Source organism: Pseudopipra pipra, chromosome Z, assembly GCF_036250125.1.
Source record: "Pseudopipra pipra isolate bDixPip1 chromosome Z, bDixPip1.hap1, whole genome shotgun sequence".
NCBI lineage: Eukaryota > Metazoa > Chordata > Aves > Passeriformes > Pipridae > Pseudopipra > Pseudopipra pipra.
Window position 1 is genome coordinate 60,584,761 of NC_087581.1, and position 27,161 is coordinate 60,611,921.

The 27,161-nt window shown below is 46.4% G+C and overlaps 2 protein-coding genes across 4 annotated transcripts in view; both read right to left on the bottom strand.

The window, feature by feature from the left end:
• The window catches only part of LOC135406793 (3'-5' RNA helicase YTHDC2), a 46,260-nt gene extending 36,334 nt beyond the window's left edge, over positions 1–9,926 (bottom strand). The window contains exons 1-7 of one of the 2 annotated variants that reach the window (XM_064641230.1): positions 9,678–9,926; positions 9,304–9,366; positions 7,599–7,795; positions 5,232–5,431; positions 4,413–4,579; positions 1,693–1,795; positions 358–514 (exon numbers count right to left, since the gene is read on the bottom strand). In XM_064641230.1, the coding sequence (XP_064497300.1) occupies positions 358–514; positions 1,693–1,795; positions 4,413–4,579; positions 5,232–5,431; positions 7,599–7,731 (760 nt within the window). In that variant the 5' untranslated portion in view covers positions 7,732–7,795; positions 9,304–9,366; positions 9,678–9,926. Of the gene's footprint in view, positions 1–357; positions 515–1,692; positions 1,796–4,412; positions 4,580–5,231; positions 5,432–7,598; positions 7,796–9,303; positions 9,395–9,677 lie in introns of both variants that reach the window. The other variant, XM_064641231.1, reaches the window with a different exon arrangement.
• A 2,075-nt stretch (positions 9,927–12,001) lies between these two features.
• On the bottom strand, positions 12,002–22,383 carry LOC135406795 (maestro heat-like repeat-containing protein family member 7). 2 transcript variants are annotated; one of them, XM_064641232.1, is made up of 23 exons: positions 22,120–22,383; positions 21,774–21,835; positions 21,521–21,670; positions 21,181–21,335; positions 20,684–20,831; positions 20,226–20,413; positions 19,999–20,136; positions 19,392–19,506; positions 18,936–19,073; positions 18,504–18,680; positions 18,216–18,371; positions 17,803–17,898; positions 17,494–17,648; positions 17,080–17,227; positions 16,622–16,809; positions 16,395–16,532; positions 15,788–15,902; positions 15,466–15,603; positions 15,034–15,210; positions 14,746–14,901; positions 14,477–14,578; positions 13,953–14,055; positions 12,002–13,357 (listed from the first exon to the last, which is right to left on the bottom strand). In XM_064641232.1, the coding sequence occupies exons 1-23, from the start codon at positions 22,253–22,255 to the stop codon at positions 13,134–13,136; spliced, it is 3,303 nt and encodes a 1,100-aa protein (XP_064497302.1). In that variant the 5' UTR covers positions 22,256–22,383; the 3' UTR covers positions 12,002–13,133. The 2 variants fall into 2 exon arrangements, with proteins under 2 accessions (XP_064497302.1, XP_064497303.1); XM_064641233.1 differs by lacking the exon at positions 13,953–14,055 and having other exon boundaries at positions 13,170–13,357.
• Between the last annotated feature and the right edge of the window lie 4,778 nt (positions 22,384–27,161).

The following is a 27,161-nucleotide window of genomic DNA, read 5'->3' on the forward strand; positions in this document are numbered from 1 at the left end:
CTACTGGTATGTATTAATAGACACATAGACAATACTCTTATAGATCCTAGGGTCTATATTGCCACGGACATCAGCACTTTGAGAACCTTTTCCTCCCTCCTTAACTGAACATGGAGGGGGTCAGGACAATCCCGAATTCACAGAACCTCCAGTGATAAAAACACTTCCCCCTGTAGTAGGTGCAAATAGTTACGAAACAACAAACATGAGTAAACAAAGAAAAAGCACTGCTGTAACTCTCAGTGTATTCATGACACGGCTTTTGTCAGAATGGTATGGTACAGTTCGATAAGATCTATGAGTTTCAGGGCAGATATTCTCACTTATCTGAGAATAAGTGTTCACATAAATACTTACTGTGTATTACTGGACAACATCCAAAATACCTAATAAAGAGATTTGCATCTAGAGCTGCACTAGAAATAATGAGTTTTAAATTAGTCTGGGTTTGCAACACATCTCTCAGTTTTATTAACAAGAAGTCACTGAACCTATCCCTCTCATGTACTTCATCCTATAACGAAAAAGAAAGAAAAACAAAAATAACAGATAAACATCACAGATGCAAGATCACAACTTTTCACAAATACAAACTTTTTAGAAAATAAAAATATGTAATTTGGTGGTACATTACATTAAAATGTGGCAGTCTAGTAAGGATCCGTAAGTAAGGATTTTTTTAGAAACTATCCAAAAGTAAAAAAATACTCCAAAAGGTTTTATAAAGATATCAGAGCAGACTGCACTGTAATGTAAAAACCACATAGATCTTGATTTCAGAGATCAAAGTGAATGTCTGAAACTTCTCTAATTCTTGTACTTGAATCTCACTCCCAAGATAATACTCGAAACCACAAATCCTACAAATCTTATTTTAACAAAATCTCCCTTCACAATTGATGAGCATTTAAAGAACTGTATGGTACCAAACAATCACAAAAAAGATAGATTGCTTAGATCCATTAAATCATGCACAAAGCTTATCATTAATGCACGTGACCAATTAATCATTTTTGTCTATCTTCTGTTTTATGACATGAATGAATGAAACAAGAACTCAAATACAAGATTTGCAGGTTGAAGTCAAGAATGTATAAATCAGTCTCAGACTTTTTTACTCTTTAGTAAACAGACAGGGGTTTTTTCTGTTTTCAGCACTAGAGAGCTCTGGTTCCACTGACTTATCAAATTCCACAATACGAAATTCACATAATCATATATGAACATACTTAAGTAATTTCCTAGAAATTAGACTACGTATTATCTTGAAAACATTAGGCAAACAAATGAACTGCAAATTTGGTACTGCTAAAACAAGGACATAATAACAGAAATTCTGATACTCACACTGAACTGTATCTACACAAATCTCTCTAAGGCTTTTCTGCTGACAGAGGAAGTTTAGAAAAATTTAGACCTCTGCCCTCTACAACTGCACAACAATTCCAAAATTAATTACTGCTATGAACCTAAAATGAGATGCTTTTACAGGAAAAAAAAAAAAAACCAAAAATGGAAAAGCATGCATGCTACAATAAAAGCTCAGTAAATCTTTAAAGTTAACGGAGATGCTAACCAAACGAAAACAACTTAAATATTCAGTAAATTAATGTAGAAAACTAGGATGTCACCTTGCAATTAACAAGTAATACATATTGCTCCCCCTCACATGAAATACAATAAAGTCCTTACCACAATAACATGTGTCACATTAGATAGGGTGCTGTCTCCTGCCATGAGCGTGCGAAGCAGGATGCCATTAGTGCAAAATGTTACCAATGTCTTTGGAGAAACCCTATTGAACAGTTCATAAAGATACTTCAGTTTTTTGCACCACTTAAATGCTACTAGCTTTCCACTATTTATTGAAAATTAAAGGACTGAACCGCTGTTTACCAGAAGTGGAATCAGAATTGACACGGTGAGATTCAATCTTTCTCTAAATTAATAAGCAAGTGAAACAGAACCTTGAGAACCCCTCCATGCTGTTTAATTTACTGGAAAATTCAGTGTGGACTGCTTTGGAAAAACAGGTTTCAATTCTTCAGCATATGCTTGGATATAGTCTTGGTATTTGCCTACATGTGGTGGGTTGACCTTGGCTGGATTCCAGGTGCCCACCCAGGCTGCTCTATCACTCTCCTCCTTAGCTGGACAGGGCAGAGTATACAACAAAAAGCTCATAGGTCAAGATAAGGACAGGGAGAGATCACTCACAATTATCATCACAGGCAAAACAGACTTTACTTGGGCAACTTAGTTTACTACCAATTAAATCTATGTGGGAAAATAAGAAATAGAACCAAGTCTTACAACACCTCTCCTCACCCCTCCTTTCTTCCCAGGTTTAACTTCCTACTTTCTCTACCTCCTACCCCTCAGCAGTGCAGGGGGACAAGGACTCACTGGGAGGATTCCTCACAGTCTTCACAAACTACTCCAGCATGGCGTCCCTCCCATGGGGTGGTGTCCTTCAGGAACAGACTGCTCCACCATGGGACCCCGACGGGTTCACAAGTCCAGCCAGCAAACATGCCCCAATGCAGACTGCCCTCTTCATGGGGCCACAGGTTCTGTCAGGAGCCTGCTCCAGCACAGCCCTCCCACAGGGTCACAGGGTCCTTCAGACAACCACCTCCTCCAGCATGGGGTCCTCCACAGGCTACAAGGGAATTTCTCCTCTGGTGCCTGAAGCACCTGCTCCCTTCTGCACTGACCTTGGCATCTGCAGACTTGTCTGTCTCACAATAATCACAACCCTTTCTTTGCACTGCTGTTACCGCTGTGCAGATTTGTTTCCCCCCTTCTTATATATGTTATCCCAGAGGCACAACCACTGTCACCAGTGGCCTCAGCCTTAGCCAGTGTTTCCTCTTAGAGCCAGCTGGCACCAGCTCTATCAGATGTGGGAAGCTTCTTCTCACAGAAGCCACCCCTAGGGCCCATTCACTACCAAAACCTTGCCACACAAACCCAACACACTATAACTGACTGAGTCACAAAGAAGTCAGCTGAACCTTTTCAAATGCTTTCATTTTTCAGGAATTTAAAAATCTTAAAAGTACCTACTACCTCTTGCAGAGTTTGCTGTGCAAGTGAAAACTGCAACTGTCACTACTTTCTCCAGCACTGCCACTTAAGTAGTGAAAACTTCCAGAAAAGAAGGAAGATATAAGCTCACTAGTTATTATATGTATATTTCTTCCCAAGTTTGGAATTCATCCCTCACTTCAAAAATCCTTTTACATATTAAATTCAAGGAACTCATACAAGATAGAAATGCTTTACTTTATCCATCTCTACTCCTTTCTTCTTCACTAGCCTTCTATAAATCAAGAATTCTGTGTTACTATAAACACTTCCTCCCAATACCTTTTTTGGCAGGTGGAAACATTGTCATCTCTCCCTTCTACTTTTTCTCCAGTGAACTTCTTGATTCGTCTTAAGCAGAGTTTTCTGCACCAGTTCCAGTAATTCTTCCATCTGACCTACACTTTATTCTTCTTCAGCGAGCATAATTCTTCCACACATTAGTCATCACCTTATTTGCAATTCATCTTTACTAGCTCTTTTAATCTCTTAATAGCTTTATGAGCTTTTGTATGATATTCAAATTCTTCTTTAACTTGGCTTTGCTGTTTAAGTGCATTCATTAGCTATGTATCTTTATCCATAAAAGCAACATAACCAGCTATACTTTTTGCCATCTTCTTCTCACTCATATGCCACCTAATGTCCATTCCTGAAAATCCCACTATCTACACAATTCAAAAACTTCAGCAACCACACACAGTCTTCAGATTTACATCCATTTCTGCTCTGCTTTAGGATCAAATTCTTCAGGTCATCTAAAAATCTCTACTTTCATACCACTTAATGTTTGAAATAAAAAAGCTGAAACAGAGTAAATTTAACCCAAAATAAATTGGTAAATAATGCTCAACTTCATAATTCACTTTCCAATTTTGCTGTTGACCCTTTAACGTGCCCTATCAAGTCTCACCATGTAGCATTTGTTAAAACATGCTGGTCTTCCTACCTATCTTCAAAGTTTGCAGAACTTTTGGATTGACAAATGACAAAAGTAGGGAATAAAAAATAAAAGGGGGCAAGTGTAGACCTAATTTAAAAATATGACAAGGATTTTCACACACATCCTCCCTAGAAGACATCAAGACAAATCACTTGCAGTCCCATTCTATAAAACAACTTACTACATGAAGCTCTAAAATACCAGAAGAAAACTGTCCTTTTCATTCTTCAATATTCATTACCCAAAATAACATATCCCACCTATACTTTACCCATGGGGATTTTACTAGGCTGTATCCCGAATATACTATAGTTTAAATCTACACAAGACTAAAGACACCAACACAATATCAACTGACTTTAAAAAACATCATTATTACCTGCTTTCTAATCGGATCTGATAACCAATGGTCTGGCCAATCTTTTCTCTTCTTTCTGCTGCCACTCTTTCAGCCACAGCAAGTGCAGCCAAACGTCTTGGCTGAGTGCAAAATATACGACAGGGAGTTCCAGTTTTGTAACAGTCGTCAAGAATAAACTGAGGGATCTGTAAAGAAGTGGTTCAAATTTACTTTTTAGTTTGATAAAGTCATAGCTTTTTTACCATGGTGAGACAACTTAACTGCATCTTAATATTACATAGGTTGCAAAAGGCCTCACAAAAGGATTATCACTGCAAAAGTACTTGAAGTGGCAGAAAGGCCAAAAAAATAAATTTTTGCTGTTAAGTCTAATCTGTTTTAAAAAAAAACAAAACAAAAAACATAAGCAAACAAACAAAAACACCCTGAAGCTTCTCTCCCTGTCTCTCAGAAATATATAAAAAAAGCTGTGTAGGTAATCTTTCATTTTAATGTGATAATATTCTACTCTAGATACTTAGAACAGAACTAGCTTTGAAAGGAAAAAGGTTGTACAGAATCATAGCTACCTTCCCTTCGATATTCTGTGATTATTTTAATAAAAAACTCATATCTATGAGAAAATTGTGCAGAACCATTTATGGTGTTAGTATGTAACTGCTGGCTTAGTATTTAAAAAGTAGGAAAGTTAACTGAAACACAAGACTTTCAACCTTACAGGAAAACAAAAGCCTTTAAACTAGAGTAAAGAAATCCCTTATTACAGAAACATTAAAAATCTAGCATTACATTTTAATAAATACTGTTATCTTTTTTTATTTCATTAAAGAAACATACTTGAGTAGTTTTTCCTGATCCTGTTTCTCCTACAATCAAAACAACTTTATTGTCCTTTATTATTTTGACAATTTCTTCCTGTTTTTCAAAAACTGGTAGTGATTGCCTGAAGGAATCAAAGTCAGATTCTCCTCTTTTCACTGGAACCTGGGGTATACCATCATTGAGTCGTCCACTTGTCTTAATCACTTCTCTGCTTTCTGTGAAGAGAAGTCAAAAAATTACTTACACAGATACAAAGGAAAATTATTAAAACACCGCTTAAAAACTGTACTTGAAAATTAACATTCCTAACTTTGTATGCATCCCTGCAGATAAAGTGACAAACCCATCACATATTCAAAAATCATATTCACAATAACATATCCTGTAATGGTACCTAAAATAAATATTTTTCAAAGGAATTTTTACTTTCATACATATTTTGAACAAAACCGGACTATTCCAATACATTTCTGAAAGTCAAAAATGAAGAGCTAAAAGAGAAATAGAAACTAAACCACATTGCCTTGGCCTTTGTAGCCGCTTACACATTCATATCTACACAGCTTGCCACGAAATATCCACCATACAGTTAAACATTTAAATTATTCCAAAGTGACAAGCATGTCTTCTAACAAAAGGATAACTTTATTGTGCTTCACATGCCTTCTTTCACATCCTCACTGGTCTTTTAAGACCTCCTTTCTGTCAGTCTTACATAACCTAATACTCCAGTCCATAAGATTTGTGTTAACACATACCAATTGAACTATGCTGTATCTAGAGCCCTGGACCCACACAGCAGTGTGATATATTAGAAAGCAAGGCATAAACAGCCAAAAAAACCCTGCTAGTCTTCTGAGGAGGCTACTTCAAATTCAGTACTGTAAATGCTATTCTATAATTCTGTAATAATTATTTTCCAGAAGAATTAGAAGCTCACTGTAAACTCAATTATACATATTTAGTGTGATTAACAGAGTGACTTATTAAATTATAAGCATTCTCTTACCAAGACAGAAATGGACTAACAGATTAAAAGAGCCAAGGACCATTCTGGAGAAGTAAAGAAAGATAAATTTTACACTATTCATTAATTTATGCCTTACTTTCCTAAGAAAGTGCTTTTCAGTACTTTTATTATAGTTTCACTCTGTTCATTAAACAATTCTATTAAACAAATTAAACAACTGAAAAGGAAAACTAGCAAAGGAAGCACTTAAAGCATGAACATCATGAATCAGAAATACCTGATGAAACAAGCCATACTGTTTTCTGTTCACCACACTCATTTGTGTGTAGAAATACACCATACCTCTTACCTTCTCTTCCAGAGAAGAGCAACGAGGCTGGTGAAGGGACTTGAGCACAAGTCCTATGAGGAGAGGCTGAGGGAGCTGGGGTTGTTTAGTCTGGAGAAGAGAAGGCTTAGAGGCGACCTCATCACTCTCTTCAACTACCTGAAGGGAGGTTATAGCCAGGCGGGGGTTGGTCTCTTCTCCCAGGCAACCAACAATAGGACAAGGGGACATGGGTTCAAGCTCTGCCAGGGGAGGTTTAGGTTAGATGTTAGGAAGAAATTCTTTACAGAGAGGGTTATCAGGCATTGGAACGGCCTACCCAGAGAGGTGGTGGATTCACCACCCCTGGAGGTTTTTAAAAAGAGATTGGACGTGGCCCTTAGTGCCATGGTATAGTAACTGGAGTTGGATCAGGGGTTGGACTTGATGATCTTGGAGGTCTTTTCCAACCCAACCTATTCTATGATTCTATGTTAAAGAAACAATGTTATTAAAAGCATTGTTTAAAAAACTCCAATATTATATTATAAGTTATATACATATATGATATCCAGCAAACTCTTATATACCCTAGAAATCAAGAAGTTTAGGTAATAGCCTCTTAGAGACCAAATCTGTTTTAGAAGATGACAAAACAAAACACAAAGTTCTTATTTTATCAAGAACACAGATTTCAAAAGGTAGAAAAGCCAGTCTCATCTTCTCATACGGATGTTCTTACACAGAGTCACATTAACACTCGTTATTTCAATCTCACCTCATGGAACTTGCAGGAACCCACATTTCAGAAACGTACTTCTAAAAAATTTGGCTGGAACTGGCTCAAAGATTCAAAACTAATTCGACACAAGGGAGACACTGTAATGTGAGTGACATGACTGCCTGAGCTCCTCAAGACACCAGTTTTAAAAGATCCTATAATTAAAAGTCAAGAAAATTAATGGGTTTGTTTGGAGGGAAGGGTGTCAGGTAGGGCAGGAGAGGAAACAGAATACAGAGCGGTGTGTTTTGTGGTTGGATTGTACATTGTTTTGACAAGTAGTGTTGATTGACAAGTCCATATCAGAAGACACACTGAACATACCAGATTCAACAGCACATGCATTCCCTCGCTCTGTCTTCGGCAGAAGTTCTGTTCGTTCTTTATTTGTGACAGGGAAATTCCGAATTAAAGTACAAACAGCATGTTTTGTAACAGGAGTCAAGGCACAAGTCATTACTGCACGTTTTAGTTCTGATCCATCCTTCTTCCTTACAGTTAGGTATCGATTTGCCCCTTTTCTGGGGAAAACAAAAAAGGTATTTTAGGGATAAGCAAACTAGTCACCCAAATGTAACAATCTTTGATCATAATTTTTTCAAGATAGCTGTCAAATTTTTTTCAAATATAATGTTATAACTAGAAACTTCCAAATTATGCCCTAAGTAGCATAACGCACACCAAAGTAACAGCAACATCCCCAATATCCACTACCAAAGGCACACTGTTCACACGAGATAGTGCAGCAGACACTGCAGACTTCAGATCACTATGGTCAGCACAACCTTACAATTAGGCCTCTGTAATGTGACATTCTTCTGCTTTCTTTGGTTAAAGGTTCATTATTGCATTTGCCTCCCAAAATACAGGCAGCTCTATCAATCAGTACTGAGAGTTACTACACAAAACTAATTTCTAGACTAACTTAAAAGATCTAGAGGTTAAAAATCAACAAATAGCCAAAGCAGGCAAACAAGGTGCCTGCTAGTGACATTCCAAGCCTTAACAAAATCCAGTAAAACAAATTAAGATTCCCATTATGTTCATTATCAAAAATTTTCTATTTAGAAATAGTGCCATAACATTTAATTGTATCACTGCATTTGTCCTCAGACTGAACTCAGACACAGAAATGTAAAGAGTAGTTGTAAACAAATTTGAAACGGAACCATCTTGTGCCTGGGCTACAATGACATAATAACTCTTTGAAAATGACTTCTCAGGGTAAGAACAGAAGGTCACACTAAGAGCCCAGTGCCCCATTCCTGTCAGAAGTAGAACAGTGGTGCAGGTACCCAGGTGCTGGCCCAGGCAGTCTCTGTGAGGAGAGGCACAGCCACTCTGGCAGACTCAGTTTCTGTCCTCTTTACATCCTCACTTTAAGTATTTATACACACTGATGAGATCCCCCTGAGCCTTGTCTTTTCCAGGCTGAACAGTCTCTCTCACCCCTTCCTAAAAGGGGAGATGCTCCAGTTCTTTCATCACGTTGTTGGTCCCTCATGGAACTCTCCCCCATCTAGGTCTCTGTCCTCCTGGTGATCCCAGTACTGGGCACAGCACTCCAGGTGTAGCCTAATCAGTGCTGAGTAGTGGGCAAGGATGACCTCCCTCCACCTGCTGGCAACACTCCAACCCTCTTCTGCACTTCCCAATAGAGGCACTCTTTTGGACCTGCTGCTCAAAGTTACATTTCATCTGTCAAGGTGTGAGATTCTATGCAAAGCCTTTGAACATACAGGAGTCCATGAAAAAAACCAAAAGGAAGAACACATCTTGGAGAGAAGACTTTTTTATGGACATGGAGTCCACAAGAGTAAGCTACCTCAAACGAATATGTCACAAGGTTTTTTTAAGCAGGTGCTGAATTTTATGTCTACATTATAAAGGTTTTATTTTTTTCTAGTACTATTCCCTGGAACAGCTCAAGATATCCTAGAAGTACAGATCGTTTTCATGCTAGCAATGAAATTCCATAAATTCACACCAAAAAGAGAAAATAATACATAAAAATCAGAGTTCAACTTACCCTTTACTTTTAGATATCAGTCCAAGAGACTGACAGAGCCGGTGAACAAACGCTCTTTCAGTACTAGTGAAAGAAGAGGGAAATTCCATTTCTAGAAAGACAATTAAAAAAAAGTAACAGCGCAGGAGGCAGTATTCTTGACATATTACCTCGATCCTATGAGGGTTTATCAATCCCCGAACCCACCACGCTCCCCGAGCACACCGGCACTGGCTGCCCCTGCACGCCCCTAAGGGGTCCCGGCGGCGCCGCCGCCCCGCTCGGGCAGGTCAGGGCCCGGCAGACGCCGCTCCCGGGGAGGAGCCCGCGGGCTCCGGTGTCCGCCGGCCCCGCTCCGGCCTCGCCACTCCCCGGGGCCGGGCCGCCGCACACACCTGTGTCCTCTCCGTAGCGGAACCGCTCCAGAGCGAGGTTCACCGCGATCTCCACCTCCTCGTCCACGCGGACATCCCTCAGACCTTTGCCGCCTCGGACGCGGGCCGCCGCCGCGGCGGTGCCCGAGCCCCCCGCGCTCCCCGCGCCCCTGCCGGGCTGCCTGGGCGGGACGTGCCTGGGCCGCGACATGGCTCCGCGGCGGGCAGGGGGCTCCGCGGCGGGCAGGGGGCTCCGCGGCGGGCAGGGGGCTCCGCGGCGGGCAGGGGGCTCCGCGCACCCCCCTGAGCGCAGCAGCGGGCCCGGCCGGCGCGGGGCCGTGACGCGCTGCTCGGCGCCCGGCAGGGAGGGGAGGGCGGAGCCGCCCCCTGCGCTGGCAGCGGGCGGTGCCGAGAGCCGGCGGTGGTGTCTGCGGAGGGCGGAGCCGCATAATAAAGGGAAGGAAATGGCCGTGGTTGCTTTTTTTAACCCCATTAGACTGTTAAAAGTGTGTATCGTTGGAGTGGTGCTAGGCAATAGTATCGCAGTCGGCCGTAACTAAAGAAGTAGCACTGATACCTGCCAGGTCAGGAATTATGCGATTTAACTGAATGACGGTATATGTAGGGTAACATCATCGCGGTCCTCAGCGTTGTTGTTTTGAATGTTTTACGGAATCACACAGTCATCAAGATTTTCCTTCTCTTTCTCCCCGTTCCGTCTTTATTTCTTCCTCTCTTGTTTTGTCGTGACAAGGCGCAGCTATCATATTCTACCCCTTGCTCTGTACCAAAGTCTGTGGTGAGGACTAGGAGCTTGTTGAAGTTAGTTGTAAAAGCTGAGAGCTTGTTAATCAACACTTGTACAATTATAGAGTGGTCTAGTTGCCAGAATTAAGGCAATTGTATAATAAAAGGATAGGAGTTCCCTGACACATGGACTGGTATCTTTGTTCAGCCCGATGAGAATTTACAATGAACATCACATCCCTAGCCAAATGGGTCACGGTGTGGTCAGACAGGGAAGTTTCCTTAAGAGTTTGGCAATCCAAATGGGACCCTAGCCCGCCACTGTCAGAGCCCTTTTCCAAACATCCAAACTAGCAAAAAGGGAACAGCCAAACTGTGTGAGTTCACCTGGGACCTTTGGAGCAGGGAGGATTCAAAGGATGAGTGTTAAAATTCTCAGAGCATATTCAATATAAATCATAAGAATCTCAAATTATTACTATTAAATTTCTCAGATTATTTTAGTCTCTCTGTTGCTGCAGCATTTTTTACATAGTTGGTGAAATTACTGTAGTGGGTCAAGTATGGGTGAGCAGCCTGATCAGCGAAAGGCACACATAAAAGGGAGTTTTTAGGGTCTCTCCCAAGTCGCACAAGGGACTGAGGTAGCTCGTAAGGCGTGCAGAGGACTGGGGTCCCCTGTAAAACATGCAGGGAGCTTGGAGTCGCTCATAAGGCGTGCAGGGGCTCATAAGGCGTGCAAGGGGACTTCACGTTTAGAGTCTGCTGTTGAACATGGGTCAGTCAGTCCTAAGCACCAGGAAAGCGCTGTTCCGAATGGATGGTTCATGATCTCTGATGGTCTTCACTGATTGGAGTGGGGAGATTGGTTCAGATCCCCAAATCTGGAGTGGCAGAGATGAGTGATGCGTGGCACCTAGTCTGCTGATGTAATCCATCCCAGAGAAACCATCACGAGCTCTGGGGAGAACTCCACCGGTGCACAGTAGGCCATCCGGGGGAGGGGGAAATTCTGCAGCAGGCTGTACCCGTATCCACAGCAGGTCTCCAAGGTGAACAGCCCATCTCTCAGCATTGCATTGCAAACACTGGGGGATGATTTGAGGGATTAACTGAACCTCAGGATAGCAAGAAAAGATTGATAGGAGAGTTGCTTAAGCATTTAGAAAGATATAGATGTGCTGTATCATGTGTGATAGGCAGTGTTTTAGTGTGTGGTGATTCCTTCAAGACACTCTAAGTTTTCTTTGCAACTAATAGGCAATTGGTGAACAGATGGATCATGTCCCTAGAAAGCACAAACACCCACTGAAAGAATTGTTCACCCTGGGTTGCTGCTGTGTGCACATGGAATCTCTTCAAAAAGAGGGAACCAGGAAGATCTGCATGTAGAGGCACACCATGTGCTATTTGTAACTACTTGAATTGATTGTTTTGGTGTAAATTGGAAATACCATGCCTGGAGGAGGTTCTCTAGAAGACATATGTCAGCTGAAACACTGATTTATTTTTTGTATATATATGAGATTCTTGTGGACTAGTACTTGCTTGTAATGATGGTAATTTTGTGTATATTTTTAAAAAATTATAAAAGCACATTTTTCTACGTATACATTTATTTCGGTATCAGCTCTTGTACAATTGGTCCATGTAGGTGATTTCTCATTAGCAAATTGTGATGAGAATGCTTGTATACTAGATGTATTGCACTAGCAAAAAGGGAACAGCATGCATCTCCATCTAAACTTCAGCTGTGTCAAAAGGAAAGATAAATATTTGGCTGTATTTTGGGGAAGGGGCAATGAGTGATAGATCCAGAAAAAATAGAGGCCATAATTAAACTCCCACGTCTGGTTTTCTTGGAGCTATGGGATTCCCAGTTAGGAGAAATGGCTAAGTCTCTGACTGAGGCAACTGAGAACTAGGAGCCAGAAAATAGCTAGTGGAGAGGTACTGTAGAAATTCGGACCTGATGAGAGATCTCTTGCAACCAGATCCAGTTGCAGCAGGGGCACCAAGTCAATTGAACCAGACAGGGGTGCTCATTTTACAGCAAATATAATCAATCAACTGAATATGTCATTAAGAGATCAGTTGGTTTGAAGATGGTACTAATAACACCAAGTTTGCAGGTTTGATCCCCATATGGGTCATTCATTTAAGAGTTGAACTTGAGGAACTTGTAGGTCCCTTCCAACTCAACGTGTTCTGTGTGTGAACTTATACCCCAGTTAAGACCAGCTTGTTGGATGGAGATGAATACTTGTCCCAGTACGTTAACAAGTAGTGAATGATGAGTAACAGACTTTTGAGAATCCTGTGTGATTTTATATTGGTAATCATTTCTGCCCTTAATTGTGTTAAGTTTGTTACTTGTTATAATGTTGTATGTTAGGGCAGTGGTTAAGTGCCTTGAAACTTTCCTTTTGTCCCTTTCAGTGTATTAGCTGGTATGCTCAATTAAAACAAAGTTAGGACTGTTGAGGAGTACATTCAGTGCAGATAGATCAGTGTGCAGCTGCAGTGCAAGCTGCAAATTGGGCTCTGGATGGCAGGAGCCTGAGATAAAAGGTCCTGAACTAGTGCTGATATTTGCATAAAAGAACTTTCCTTAAAAGACATAAAGAAAAATGGTCTTAGAGAAGAGTTGTCCTGTGGGTCGGGAGAGGCCAGAAGCCACCTAGTATTTCCTGCACACTCAGGTGGCCCCAGCAGACAGAGCTCCCAGGATTAGCTCTGCAGAGACCTCCAGCAGTGTGGCCGACCACTGTAGCAGAGAGAAGGCCAGCCATTGTCCAAGAGAGAAGGCCGCCTCCTCCACGCCATGCGGAGCTGGTTTTGCAGCAGCCTGAATCTGAAGGAAGGATGTCTCTCTACAGCTCTTAGAAAGTGCAGGGTTTGAGATGCAAGGTTTGAGATGGAGGTGCTAAAGTTATTTGTCGTGCCTTGACGTGCTGAAACAGAGAGGAACAGAGCCAAGGTTTAGGGACCTCAGGAACCCCTCTTGCCAGGGCCACCCCACCCAGCCCTTCCCATGGTCAGAAGGGAGCAGGAACTAAGAGGGTAAGCCCTAAAATGTTTGCCATGAATACCACATAAGCTCCTAAAGTCTCTCTCTGCTCTGCCCACACTGCCCTTTGTCTGGGCAGGGAGCAGAACCCTCTCCAGCTGTCCAGGATCCTTCCTCCTTTCATGCCAGTCCCTGCTGACAGCCTGCTGCCCTCATTCACCCTCACAGGTGACCTGGAGCAATTCTTCCTGCCCCCTCATGTGCCACCTGATGTGCCCTAGGAACACACAGCCTATCATGGCCTCAGCAGCACAGCTCCCTGACACCAGCGCTGCCAGCCCAGCTGCACGTACTCCTCCCCTTGGCAGGACTGAGCCACGTATAAAGCACAAGGGCAAGGGTAGGAGAGAGTGGCAGAGAGTCCTGAGACGTAGTCAGGGTACCACAGCCACTGGGCTGGGTCCTGCTGCCAGTGCAGCAGCTAGAGCTGAGGCCAAGCTGCAGTGGGGCGGCAAGGGACTCTGGGGGTTGTGGCTCACCAGTGAACCTGATGGCTGCCTCTCGCATGGCCTTCTGTGGGCTATGCAGGTATGACACCGACTGGCGCAGGTACTCGTCTGCTCTGCTTCTGTCCTCTGCCAGCTAGAGAGAGCAGAAGGGGACACAGGGAAGGGTTGGCACTGATTCTTTCCCTTGGCTGAGCAGCTCCTGCACCCTGGACTGACATTCCCTGCTTGGACACCCATGACACCCAGCCAGCAGCTGGCTGGTGCCAAGGTTTGGAGGGAGCAGAGGGCTGAGTGCTCCCCAGGGAGCCCCAGTATCACTCTGATGCCAAAGCACAGCTGGGTCAGGACTCTGTCAGCACCCTGACTCAGGGAGGGAGAAGAGCCTGGAGAAGAGCTTGCTGGGCCACACACCCGAGGAGAGTAGTGCGTGGGGTGCAGGCTGGTGGTGATGTGTGCAGGAGTGGGCAGGGGCCACAGCTGGCACCCTCACACACTGAGTATCGGGAGCAAAGAGCTTGTTCAGGCTGGGTCTGGGGCTTCAAGGCCATCCTTACCAGGCACTCATCGAACCTCCACATCTCTTCTGTCTTCAGCAGCTCCTCAAGATTCCACTTCTTCAGGAACTTTGTTGCTTGAAGCAGGGTTTCCCAAGAGGCCTGCAGAGTTGGAGAGACTGGGAGATGGCACAGCAGCCCAGGACACAGGACCTGCATCCCTGTGGCCAAGGCCAGGAGGAGGCAGAAGCACTGCAGTCTGCAAGGTGTTAGGGCAGAAGGCAGTTGAGCCCCCTTCACAGGGGACAGCAGGAGCTCAGAATCCTCACCTGCACCACACACTGGTTCTCATCATACATGTGATAGAAGAGCGGTAACAGGCTCTGGTGCACATTCTTCTCCAGGAGCTTTTTTTCCTCTTCTGGTACCAACTCCATTAGCACTTGAAAGAGCTGAATGGAGAGGAGCTGCACATGGCTAGTGTCCTAGTGGAAATGAAGAGGGCAAGACCTCAGCACCAGCTTCTCCAGTCCCACATGGGCATGGGCCTGAAATTCCACAGGTATAAAGTTTCCTGGCAGCACCCAGTGCCCCTGGCAGGAGGCACAGAGCCTTACGTTCTCAAATAGTGGCAGGAGTGCCTCAGCCAGCTGCACAGCAATGGAACTGACAATTGACACATCTGCATCCCGGATCACGTCGCTGAGCACAGAAAGGGTCATGCCCACCACCTCTCCGTCCTTATCCTTCAGTACCTCTGTGAAGCTTTCAGTCAGGGCCACGATTGAGTTGGCCTGCGTGGAGCACAATGCAATGTCCTGAAGCAATCAAAGGCTGCATTGCCAAAACCACTCCAGCAGTTCAACCCCACGCTACTGCCTCAGAACGAAGAAGCCAGAGGCCTGTTCTGAAGGACTCTGGTGGCTGAATGGGGAGTCAGGAATGCTGGCAGCAGGTGACACAGCTCCTGAAGCCCAGACAAGTCTAAACTACTGTGTTACCCAGCCCCACATGGCCAGCACAGCTTCAGCCAGCTGCCTGCTTCTTACCATAGAGGGTCTCTTGCAGAGCAATAGGAGGCATCTGAGCAGCAGGAGATGCATCTCTCTGCAATCTCTCCTGAGGTAGATTGGGACAAGCTGCAGGATGCGTTCATCCCATTTATCTAAGTTTAGGCAAGGCAGAAGCTGAAATGACAGAGCAGTGAGAGCAGTCATACCTGTCACCCCTGCAGCAGGGGCCCAAGGGCACACAGCAGAGCCCACCCTCTGCCCCAGCTCCACAAACTGCAGTTCTCCCCACAGCTGTGTGTCGAACAGGGCAGAGTGGAGGGAGGCAGCTCAGCGAGGCAGCACTTGCCATCAGGCTCACCTCAACAAAGAATGCCATGGCAGAGACTTCCCAGCGAGCCTCCTCTCTGCGGAGCAGCCTGAACAGGTAGCGTGCAATCCGGTAACACAAGCACTGTGAGACCCTGAGCATTGCTCTGGAGGAGGAAAAAAGGCATCGTTGACCCTGAGCAGGGTGGGCAAACCTCTCCTGAGACTGAATTACCAAAGCCTGATCCTTCCCCACCACCTCTCAAAAGGAGAAAGGCAGTACCCAACACCAGCAGGGACTGTTGAGGATGACCAGACTGAAAAAACACCTTCCTACACACAGGGGATATGAGCAACCAGGCTGTGGATGGCCATCAATGGTTGGCCCCAAATCTCTCTGGCCCTGACAGGCTATCCTCAGTGAGGTTCCCTGCAGACAGACCTCCTGTTCTGTGCCATCAGCCCAGGACTCACGGGAGGCCATGCTGGCACTTTGGGTTGTGGCTGCTCCAGAGCATCCAGCTCTCCCAGGCTTTTCCACTCTGCAGGGCCATGCCTCAGTGACAAGTCCCTCTCACCCATGACCACAGGGATTATGTCGGGGCCACCTCATCTCCTGGGGAGAAATGATAGGGGAGCATGGAGAAGGGAGGTCTCACCTGGCCAGCAGACCCACTGCATACTGGTGATTGTCAATGTTGAGGAATGTGTCCCAGCCACACTCATGTTCAACTTCAGACACCACATCCTCATACTCAAGATGGCAGAGCAGTGATTTCATGGTCTGCACTATGAATCTGTGTACAGAGCAAAGCCCAGGTCATGCCAGGATTCCTGAGCCCAGCTCCAAGGGCATGGGAGGGACGGGAGGACTGTGATGGAGCACCTGTTGGGGTTGGTGGGAAGGCAGTGCTCCTGCTGGCATCTCTTCCAGAAGGTATTGACTTCTGCTGGCATCTGCGCTGTGCTGGAGAAGATTTGGAATAGCAGAGCCACAAAGAAGCAGGGGAAATACATCATCAGTGCCTCTGGATGGTTGGGCAGATGGATGATCTCCCACAGTGCTCTGGTTGCCTGTAAAAGAACAAAACACCCAGAGACTGCACTCAGCACTGAGACATCCCCATGCCAGGGCCCAAGTGCAAGAGGGTGAGGTTCAGGCATTGCCCTGGTCCAGGGGAGATGCAGGGGGAACATCTGACATGGCTGCCTCTGAACCTGCCCTTAACCAAGATTTCCAGCCCATCACATGAGGTGGGGAGATCACTAGTGCAGGAGGAAGGATAGAGAGATGCCAGAGAGGTAGCCCCTGAGGATGTGCTATGGTCTAGTCCAGCAACTCACAGCCAGGGAGAAGATGTCTGAGTCATCCTTGTCAGAGGTGGATGTGCTGTGCAGCGGCCAGTCCTCCAGCACGCACAGCAGCTCCGGCAGCACCTTCTCCGCAGCTCTGCTTGAGGAGACGATTGCCTTCCACATGGTCACAGCAGCTCTGCAGGCCCAGAATTCTGTGTCAGTGGGGTCTTGGCCACAACACCATGGCCTGGGCAGCCATAGAGGCCCTGGCTGGCCACCAGCCCTGCCTCTGTCCACTGAGTAGCACTCAGTGAGCCTGCCTCTGCAGGTAGCAGGCAGACAAGTAATGGTGCCCTGCAGGGCACAATTGACATGGCACAACAGGGAAACAGAGGGGTCATGGGTCCGATGAGCTCTAATCGCTTGTGAGTCCTCAGCACTCAAAGCAGATAAACCTCATACCTGTCACATGATGGGGCGCAGCGCAGAAGGGTCACCACCACATCATGAGACTGTGCAAGGCTCATCTCCTGAAGGCTCTTGTCCAGTCTGTGCTCAGCAGACACATCCATTATGAATGTGAGCCATTGGTACATGTCCCTCACAATGCTTGGCACCTGGAGGAGACATAGCAGGGAACTGGATTGCTGATAGAGCATGGCATTTCCCCAGCTTCCCATGAGAAATGTTTCCTTTTCTACAACACTGTGCTGGCCTTAAAAGGGATTCTGAGTCCCCAGGATGAGTCTAGGGCTTTGAATCTATCCTCACCAGGCACTTGTCAACACTCCATGTCTTTTCCAACAGTTGCTCGAGCTTCCTCTCCTGCAGGAACGTGTTAGCTTGAAGCAGAGTTTCCCAAAAAGCCTATAGAGCAGCAGATACCGGGAGATGGAACCACTGATGAGGGCACAGGACCTGCATCCCTTATACCTTGACAAGGCTCCTGGCCTTTCCTGGCCCTTAGTGGGAATATGCAGCATCTGGGAAACTTGCCCATCAGTGGGTTTGGTGCCTGGGTAAAGTGATGGGTCAACACCCATCTCAGGCATCTGGTGCTGCCAGGACAGGAGAACAGAGGTTCCCAGAACTGCTGCTTTGAGGCTAAGAGCAGGAAGAGATGGGAGCGCAGGAGGCAGTTGAGTCACCTCCAACATGGACACCAACATTTCAGAAGTCCTCACCTGTGCCACACACTGGTTCTCATCATGCAAGTGGCGGAACAGTAGGAACAGGCTCTGGCGCACATTCTTCTCCAGGAGCTTTTTTCTGTCTTCTTCTACCAACTCCATTAGCACTTGAAAGAGCTGAATGGAGAGGAGCTGCACATGGCTAGTGTCCTAGTGGAAATGAAGAGGGCAAGACCTCAGCACCAGCTTCTCCAGGCCCACATGGGCATGGGCCTGAAATTCCACAGGTATAAAGTTTCCTGGCAGCACCCAGTGCCCCTGGCAGGAGGCACAGAGCCTTACATTCTCAAATAGTGGCAGGAGTGCCTCAGCCAGCTGCACAGCAATGGAACTGGCAATTGGCACGTCTGCGTCCCGGATCACGTCGCTGAGCACAGAAAGGGTCATGTCCACCAGCTCTCCGTCCTTATCCTTCAGTACCTCTGTAAGGCTTTCAGTCAAGGCCAGGATAGTGTTGGCCTGCATGGAGCACAATGCAATGTTCTGAAGCAATCAAAGGCTGCATTGCCAAAACCACTCCAGCAGTTCAACCCCACGCTACTACCTCAGAACGAAGAAACCAGAGGCCTGTTCTGAAGGACTCTGGTGGCTGAATGGGGAGTCAGGAATGCTGGCAGCAGGTGACACAGCTTCTGAAGCCCAGACAAGTCCAAACTACTGTGTTACCCAGCCCCACATGGCCAGCACAGCTTCAGCCAGCTGCCTGCTTCTTACCATAGAGGGTCTCTTGCAGAGCAATAGGAGGCATCTGAGCAGCAGGAGACGCATCTCTCTGCAATCTCTCCTGAGGTAGATTGGGAAAAGTTGCAGGATGCGTTCATCCCATTCCTTTATGTTAAGGCAAGGCAGGAGCTGAAACATACAGAGCAGTGACTGTGGTCATATGTGGTGTTTGTGGCATAAAATGATGCCGAAATACAGGCAGAAAGTTATTTCCTTCTTGTCCTTCCATCATGTCCAGGCACTGCATGTAGATAAGCAAAAGAATCTTGAAAATGTGAAGCTGAAGTGGGAAGCAGGCTTGACTCCAGCAGCAGGTGGCCAAGGGCACAAGCAGAGCCCACCCTCTGCCCCAGCTCCACAAACTGCAGTTCTCCCCACAGCTGTGTGTCGAACAGGGCAGAGTGGAGGGAGGCAGCTCAGCGAGGCAGCACTTGCCATCAGGCTCACCTCAACAAAGAATGCCATGGCAGAGACTTCCCAGCGAGCCTCCTCTCTGCGGAGCAGCCTGAACAGGTAGCGTGCAATCCGGTAACACAAGCACTGTGAGACCCTGAGCATTGCTCTGGAGGAGGAAAAAAGGCATCGTTGACCCTGAGCAGGGTGGGCAAACCTCTCCTGAGACTGAATTACCAAAGCCTGATCCTTCCCCACCACCTCTCAAAAGGAGAAAGGCAGTACCCAACACCAGCAGGGACTGTTGAGGATGACCAGACTGAAAAAACACCTTCCTACACACAGGGGATATGAGCAACCAGGCTGTGGATGGCCATCAATGGTTGGCCCCAAATCTCTCTGGCCCTGACAGGCTATCCTCAGTGAGGTTCCCTGCAGACAGACCTCCTGTTCTGTGCCATCAGCCCAGGACTCACGGGAGGCCATGCTGGCACTTTGGGTTGTGGCTGCTCCAGAGCACCCAGCTCTCCCAGGCTTTTCCACTCTGCAGGGCCATGCCTCAGTGACAAGTCCCTCTCACCCATGACCACAGGGATTATGTCGGGGCCACCTCATCTCCTGGGGAGAAATGATAGGGGAGCATGGAGAAGGGAGGTCTCACCTGGCCAGCAGACCCACTGCATACTGGTGATTGTCAATGTTGAGGAATGTGTCCCAGCCACACTCATGTTCAACTTCAGACACCACATCCTCATACTCAAGATGGCAGAGCAGTGATTTCATGGTCTGCACTATGAATCTGTGTACAGAGCAAAGCCTAGGTCATGCCAGGATTCCTGAGCCCAGCTCCAAGGGCATGGGAGGGAGGGGAGGACTGTGATGGAGCACCTGTTGGGGTTGGTGGGAAGGCAGTGCTCCTGCTGGCATCTTCTCCAGAAGGTATTGACTTCTGCTGGCATCTGCGCTGTGCTGGAGAAGATTTGGAATAGCAGAGCCACAAAGAGGCGGGGGAAATACATCATCAGTGCCTCTGGATGGTGGGGCAGATGGATGATCTCCCACAGTGCTACAGTTGCCTGCAAAAGAACAAAACACCCAGAGACTGCACTCAGCACTGAGACATCCCCATGCCAGGGCCCAAGTGCGAGAGGCTGAGGTTCAGGCATTGCTCTGGTCCAGGGGAGATGCAGGGGGAACATCTGACATGGCTGCCTCTGAACCTGCCCTTAACCAAGATTTCCAGCCCATCACATGAGGTGGGGAGATCACTGGTGCAGGAGGAAGGATAGAGAGATGCCAGAGAGGTAGCCCCTGAGGATGTGCTATGGTCTAGTCCAGCAACTCACAGCCAGGGAGAAGATGTCTGAGTCATCCTTGTCAGAGGTGGATGTGCTGTGCAGCGGCCAGTCCTCCAGCACGCACAGCAGCTCCGGCAGCACCTTCTCCGCAGCTCTGCTTGAGGAGACGATTGCCTTCCACATGGTCACAGCAGCTCTGCAGGCCCAGAATTCTGTGTCAGTGGGGTCTTGGCCACAACACCATGGCCTGGGCAGCCATAGAGGCCCTGACTGGCCACCAGCCCTGCCTCTGTCCACTGCCCCTCACCAGCAGCACTCAGTGAGCCTGCCTCTGCAGGTAGCAGGCAGACAAGTAATGGTGCATTGAGGGACACAAAGGGAGTGTGGCAATGGGCTCTGTGGCTGGCATAGCACAGCTGGCACACAGAGGGGTCAGAGGCACCTGAAAATCTCTATCTGTCTGGCAGCCCACATGAGATTGGCTCTGTAGGCTGGTGGGCTCTAATGGCTTGTGAGTCCTGAGCCCTCGAAGGTGGGCTCCATACCTGTCACATGATGGGGCGCAGCGCAGAAGGGTCACCACCACATCATGGGGCTGTGCAACTGTCATCTCCTGAAGGGTCTTCTTCAACCTGTCTTCTTGAGACATATATGTGATCTTCATAAGCTGTTGGTGAATGTCCCTCACAATGGTTGGCACCTGGAGGAGACACAGCAGAGAACTGGAGTGTTGATAGAGTGAGGCATTTCAACAGCTTCCCATGAGAAATGCTTCCTTTTCTACCATATTTTGCTGATCTGAAAGTCTGTTGGATGGCCAGCAGACCCAGCTTGAGAGGGTTCACGTTTCATGGGGGACTCCAGCCCTGGCCACAAGTTACTTACTTTATTCAAATGGGAGCTGCCACTTCCCATGATAATATCCGCTATGGCAGCACAATCCCCTGCTTTGCAGGAGCTGGAGGTTGCCGTGCCCCCAAGGACCATGGTGGTCTTGTCTTCATGATCAGTGGTCTTATGGAAGTCTGAGAACATCTAAGGGCAGGGAAGAGAAGGATGTCACATCCAGTGCTCTGACAGCTGTCATCCACTAAGTAGAAACAGCAGCCCCATCCCAGGCATGGAAGTCTGTGGATACCTGTGTGCATCTGTAGAAGAGTCCATGGGTGTGCTCCTCCTCTGGCAGTTCCCCAAGTGGATCTGGCAAAACCCAAGAACAGTCAGGGCTTAGGGACTGCAGGAGAGGCTGGAGAACACAGTCAAGCCTTCCACTCCCCAGGTAGGGACAGTCCTGGGACAGGGAATAGTGGGGGCACCAACCCCTGTCTCTTCTGGCAGCAGCTTGAGGTTGAGGGTGCCTGGTGGATGGAGATGGATGCTGGGGGAATCAGCTCCATTCCCACTTCCCCTTGCTCCCTGGGGATGTCCACGGGGGATAGGATTGGTCTGCAGCCCTAGCCCTATGGCCCAGCTCAGCCACTTACCTGTCTGCAGTGGCTGGACTGTTTCCACTTCTTCAGGCTGTTGTGCTTGGGCAGCCCCTCGGCTTTTCTCCTCCTCCTCCTCCCCTCCCCCCCCAACCCAGGCCAGCCAGGGCATACTGGGCAATTTTTCCGCCATCCCACTGAATTTTGCATCAGAAAAGCATGAAGTGGTTGTACAGAGGCTCCTTGCAGCACCCCTTTGTCCTGTCCTGTCTTGTTTTGTCTGCCAGCAGTATGTGGGGTGGCTGTGTCAATGCCAGAGACAGGTCACAAAGGCAGTGGCTCACAGAGGGCTCTGTGACATGTGCCGACAATCGGCAGTGCCTATTGTGGTAGGTAGTTGCCGTGAACATGTTTATTGATGGAGAGATCATGTTCATAGAGAAGATGTCTGAACTATGGGCATGTGTTGCCTTGAGGATGGCTCCAGACGTGTTCTTTACCTGGATTCTCTGTCAGATCTTTTCTCAAACCCCTATGTCTTCATCCTCCAAGGTTCTCATGCTTGTCCCAATGGGTCAGACAGCAACCTCCCCACAGGCCTCTTGTAATGCAGCCCAAATAGACAGGAAGACAAAACATACCACATCAAAGTCACCTCATTTGTAGCACAAAAAAGCACAACCCAGAAGGCCTTTCCCTCCTCAGCAGGGCATCAACACCGATGACAATGCTGAAAGTGGGGATACTGGGTGCTTCTGCCACACTCTACCCCGGCACCACCATCATGATCCAACTAGTGTCTTTGCCTTCAAAGTTAATAGGACACACAATATTATTGAGTTGCAATGCCTACTGTGGATTATCATTCTTCAAGTACCATTAGCAATGAACAATCAATCAACAATGAGAATAAATAAGCATGCAGTAGTAACCAACATCATAGGAACAATTAACAGTAGCAATGCACAAACAGGGACATCTTAGCATTCTATGAGGATATCTAATGTTGACAGAAGGCAGATGGGGAATTTCAATTATATAGGTCAGTTTGGGGAGCGTGTCAGTGTCACAGGTGGGGTTTAAGGGAGTATATTTTACTGTGGAGACTGATTTCATTATAGTGATCTTAATGCAATGGACAGTGATCCAAATTACAATAATCACAATTATAATCATTATCAAAGTCTGAAAGAGGCTAGGTAGCCACCCTGACATGGAAAACCCAAATGCATTTAAAATTCTCCCTAGCCAGTTAGTTACCAGTGCAGCAGCAATGTCCCAGAGGTGGAAAACGCTGTCACTTCGTTGGTGTGGGATACTGGAATTTCAGGGAAATTGAAAGCAGTAGAACCAGTAAGAATACAGTTGAAACCTGCTGCCAGACCAGTAAGGCAGAAACAATATCCTTTGAAGTTAGACACTAGGCAAGGGTTAGAAGAATTAATTGCTAAATTTTTGCAACATGGATTATTAAGGGAACATGAGACAGAATATAATTCTCCTATCCTTCTGCTAAAGAAGCCACATACCAGTGAATACTAGCTAGTGCAAGATCTCAGAGCTATTAATAAAATAGTGCAAGACATATACCCAGTAGCAGCAAATCCTTATGAACTTTTAACACAATTAAAGGATCTGATGAGAAGTTCAGTGTTTTGGATCTTATGGATGCTTTCTTCTGCATACTGCTTGAAACTAAGTCAACCATTGTTTGCCTTTGAACGGGAAAGCCCAATGGCCTGTAAAACCCAATTACTGTGAACTGTTCTCCCAAAATGGTTAAAAATAGCTCCACTTTGTTTGGGAACCAATTGGCAAATGAATTGGAAATATGGAAAAAGGGGAATGAAGAAATCACTTTGCTGCGGTATTAGATGATATTTTAATTGCTACAGAAACTCAAGCTGGATGCATTAAAACTACTGTAAGTTTACTAAACTTTTTGGGATAAGCTGGTTTGGGGTAACCAGCAAGAAGGTCCAGATTGCCAAAAAGCATGTGACATATCTGGGATTCACCATTTCCTGGGTACAGCAAAGCCTCAGAACAAAAAGGAAGGAGCTTTTTTAGCATACTCCTGAAAAAGCTGGCAGCCCACGGCTTGGACAGGAGCCCTCTGTGCTGGGTTAGGAACTGGCTGGAGGGCTGGGCCCTGAGAGTGGTGGTGAACAGTGCTGCATCCAGTTGGGATCCAGTCACTAGTGGTGTCCCCCAGGGATCAGTGTTGGGCCCAGTCCTGTTTAATATCTTTATTGATGATATAGATGAGGGGATTGAGCGTACCATTAGCAAATTTGCAGATTGTCCAAGTTGGCAGGGAATGTTGATCTGCTGGAGGGCAGGAGGGCTCTTCAGACAAGCTGGAGAGATGGTCTGAATCCAACAGGATGAGGTTTAACAAAGCCAAGTGCCAGGTCCTGCACATTGGCCACAACAACCCCCTGCAGCGCTACAGGCTGGGGACAGAGTGGCTGGAGAGCAGCCAGACAGAGAAGGACCTGGGAGTTTGGATTGATGGGAAGCTGAACATTGTGGCAATGGATTTGCCATATGTAGGATGGAAGAAGTCCTGTCAGAGATGGACTAGTGAAGAAAAAGAAGAAAACTGCTCAAATGTTATAGAAACAGAAGTTTTCAATGTGGTTTAAACAGGTTTTAAAATGGCTTTTGCTTTTTCTGCAAAGTCATTGCTCCGTGTTCCCGACACCCCCTGTGAGGGACTTGTCTCCCATACAGGAGTATCCTGAGAAGATGTCCTGAGGTGTTTCTCATTGGTCCTTGTTAACCCCTTCCTATTGGTTGTTAACCTTTTACCTGATTGGTTTTTTCTGTGCCCCTGAACTTGTAATTGGTTCCCCTTTGACCCTCCTAAAAGCCTTATAAACCCCTACCCCACAATAAACTTCCTCTTTGGTCCATCCCTCCCTGGTGGTCTGTGTGGCTCCTTACGGGGTGGCCAGCCACGTGGCGGGGGGCAGGGGGAAAGAGCATTTACCTTCCAGGTGATGGGCTGGATCCCAGGGCCTGAAGGTCTCCCCTTCCCACTAATCCGTCGTAGAACATGAGCCAGCAGTGTGCCCAGGTGGCCAAGAAGGCCAATGGCATCCTGGCCTGGATCAGGAACAGTGTGGCCAACAGGTCCAGGGAAGTGATTCTTCCCCTGTACTCAGCACTGGTGAGGCCACACCTCGAGTACTGTATCCAGTTCTGGGCCCCTCAGTTCAGGAAGGATATTGAGGTCCTGGAGCAGATCCAGAGAAGAGTAACAAGGCTGGGGAAGGGACTCGAGCACAAGTCCTATGAGGAGAGGCTGAAGGAGCTGGGGTTGTTCAGCCTGGAGAAGAGGAGGCTCAGGGGAGACCTCATCACTCTCTACAACTATCAGAAAGGAGGTTGTAGCCAGGTGGGGGTTGGTCTCTTCTCCCAGGCAAGCAGAAGTAGGACAAGAAGGCATGATCTTAAGCTGTGCCAGGGGAAGTTTAGGTTAGATATTAGGAAGAAATTCTTTATAGAGAGTGTAATCAGACACTGGAATGGGCTGCCCAGGGAGGTGGTGGATTCCCCGTCCCTGGAGGTTTTTAAGATGGGACCAGATGTGGCACTTAGTGGCATGATCTAGTAACCACGGTGGTGTTGGATCAAGGGTTGGACTTGATGATCTCGGGGGTCTTTTCCAACCCAGTTGATTCTATGATTCTATGAATTTGTCAAACTCTGGAGCCATGGTCTGTACGTGAGTTAAGAACATTTCTAGGAATAGTGGGTTGGTGTCAACTATGGATTCCTAATATGGACTGTTGGTAAGACCTTTATATGAGGCCCTGAGAAACTCTAAGGAGATACTACAGTGGAGTTCAGAATACCAGATGGCTTTCAGAAACTTAAGTACAGTTCTAATATCAGCCTCTGTGTTGGAATTACCTGATTTGAGCAAACCTTTTGAACTGTTTGTACATGAACACTTACACCTTGCATTAGGTATGCTAGCTCATAGGCTGGGGGCATGGAAAAGGGCCATGGGATGTTTTTCCAAAGAACTGGACAATGTAAATAAGGGACTTATAACTGCCTATGAGTTGTAGCAGCAACTGTCCTTTTAATACAAGAAGACCGGCAATTGACCATGGGCCAGAAAATTGCTGTTTATGTTCCACACATGATTATCTCTGTTCTAGAACAAAAGGAGGGGTCACTGGTTATCTCCAAATAAGATGCATAAATATCAAGTCATCCTGTTGGAACAGGATGATGTAGAACTGAAAATGACTACTGCCCAGCTATATTCCTTGAATCTGTACCAGAATGCTAAGAAGACTTACAAAATGACTGTCTTCTAACTATCACACAGGTTTACTCCAGCAGACAAGATTTGAGGGATACTCCAGTAGAAGATCCGGACTGGGAACTATTCACAGATGGGAGCAGTTTTGTGTGCAAAGGAAAGCAGAAATCTGTGTATGCAATGGTGACCCAAACAGAAATAACTGAAGATAACTTGTTACCTGTTAACATCTCTGCACAAAAAGCTGAGCTCATCGCTCTGCAGTGAGCCTTAGAATTGTCTGCAGGTAAGAATGTCAACATATGGACTGATTCTAGATATGCATTAGGAGTATGGAGCTATCTAGAAAGAAAGGGCTCCTTTCAGCACAAGGATCCCCTGTCAAATTTGGAGATGTTATTAGGAAATTACTAGAAAATATTCAGTTACCAACTGAAGTGGCTTTCATGCATTGTAAAGCTCATCAATTTGAAAATACACCAACTAATGTAGGAAATTGACTAGCAGATAGAACTTCTAGAGACATGGCAGACAAAAGCATCCTAATAGTTGCTCCATCAAAATGCATGAACTTTTCAAATGTAACCCCAGAGTACCAAGCTCAAGATGAAAAGTTAGCTGAAATTTTGGAAGACCATCTAAATTCTGAAGGATGGTGGGTAACAGCAGAAGAACAGGTCATAGTACTTCAAGCAGTGATGAGACAAGTAGCAGAAGATAAACACAGAGAAGTATTGATGAAGAGGTACGGACAGATTACTCACAGACCAGTATGGTCGGCAAAATGTCGGCTTTATTAGAAGAAAGACACCTTATA

Bases quoted from the DNA above. Each gene is read 5' to 3' on its own strand.
- LOC135406795 (XM_064641232.1), bottom strand. From the start codon at position 22,255: ATGGCGGAAAAATTGCCCAGTATGCCCTGGCTGGCCTGGGTTGGGGGG. The intron at 18,681-18,935 runs GTAAGAAGCAGG...TGCTCCATGCAG, and splicing joins TCTGCAAGAGACCCTCTATG to GCCAACACTATCCTGGCCTT. The intron at 16,533-16,621 runs GTGCTCCATCAC...CTCTGTACACAG, and splicing joins CTTCCCACCAACCCCAACAG to ATTCATAGTGCAGACCATGA.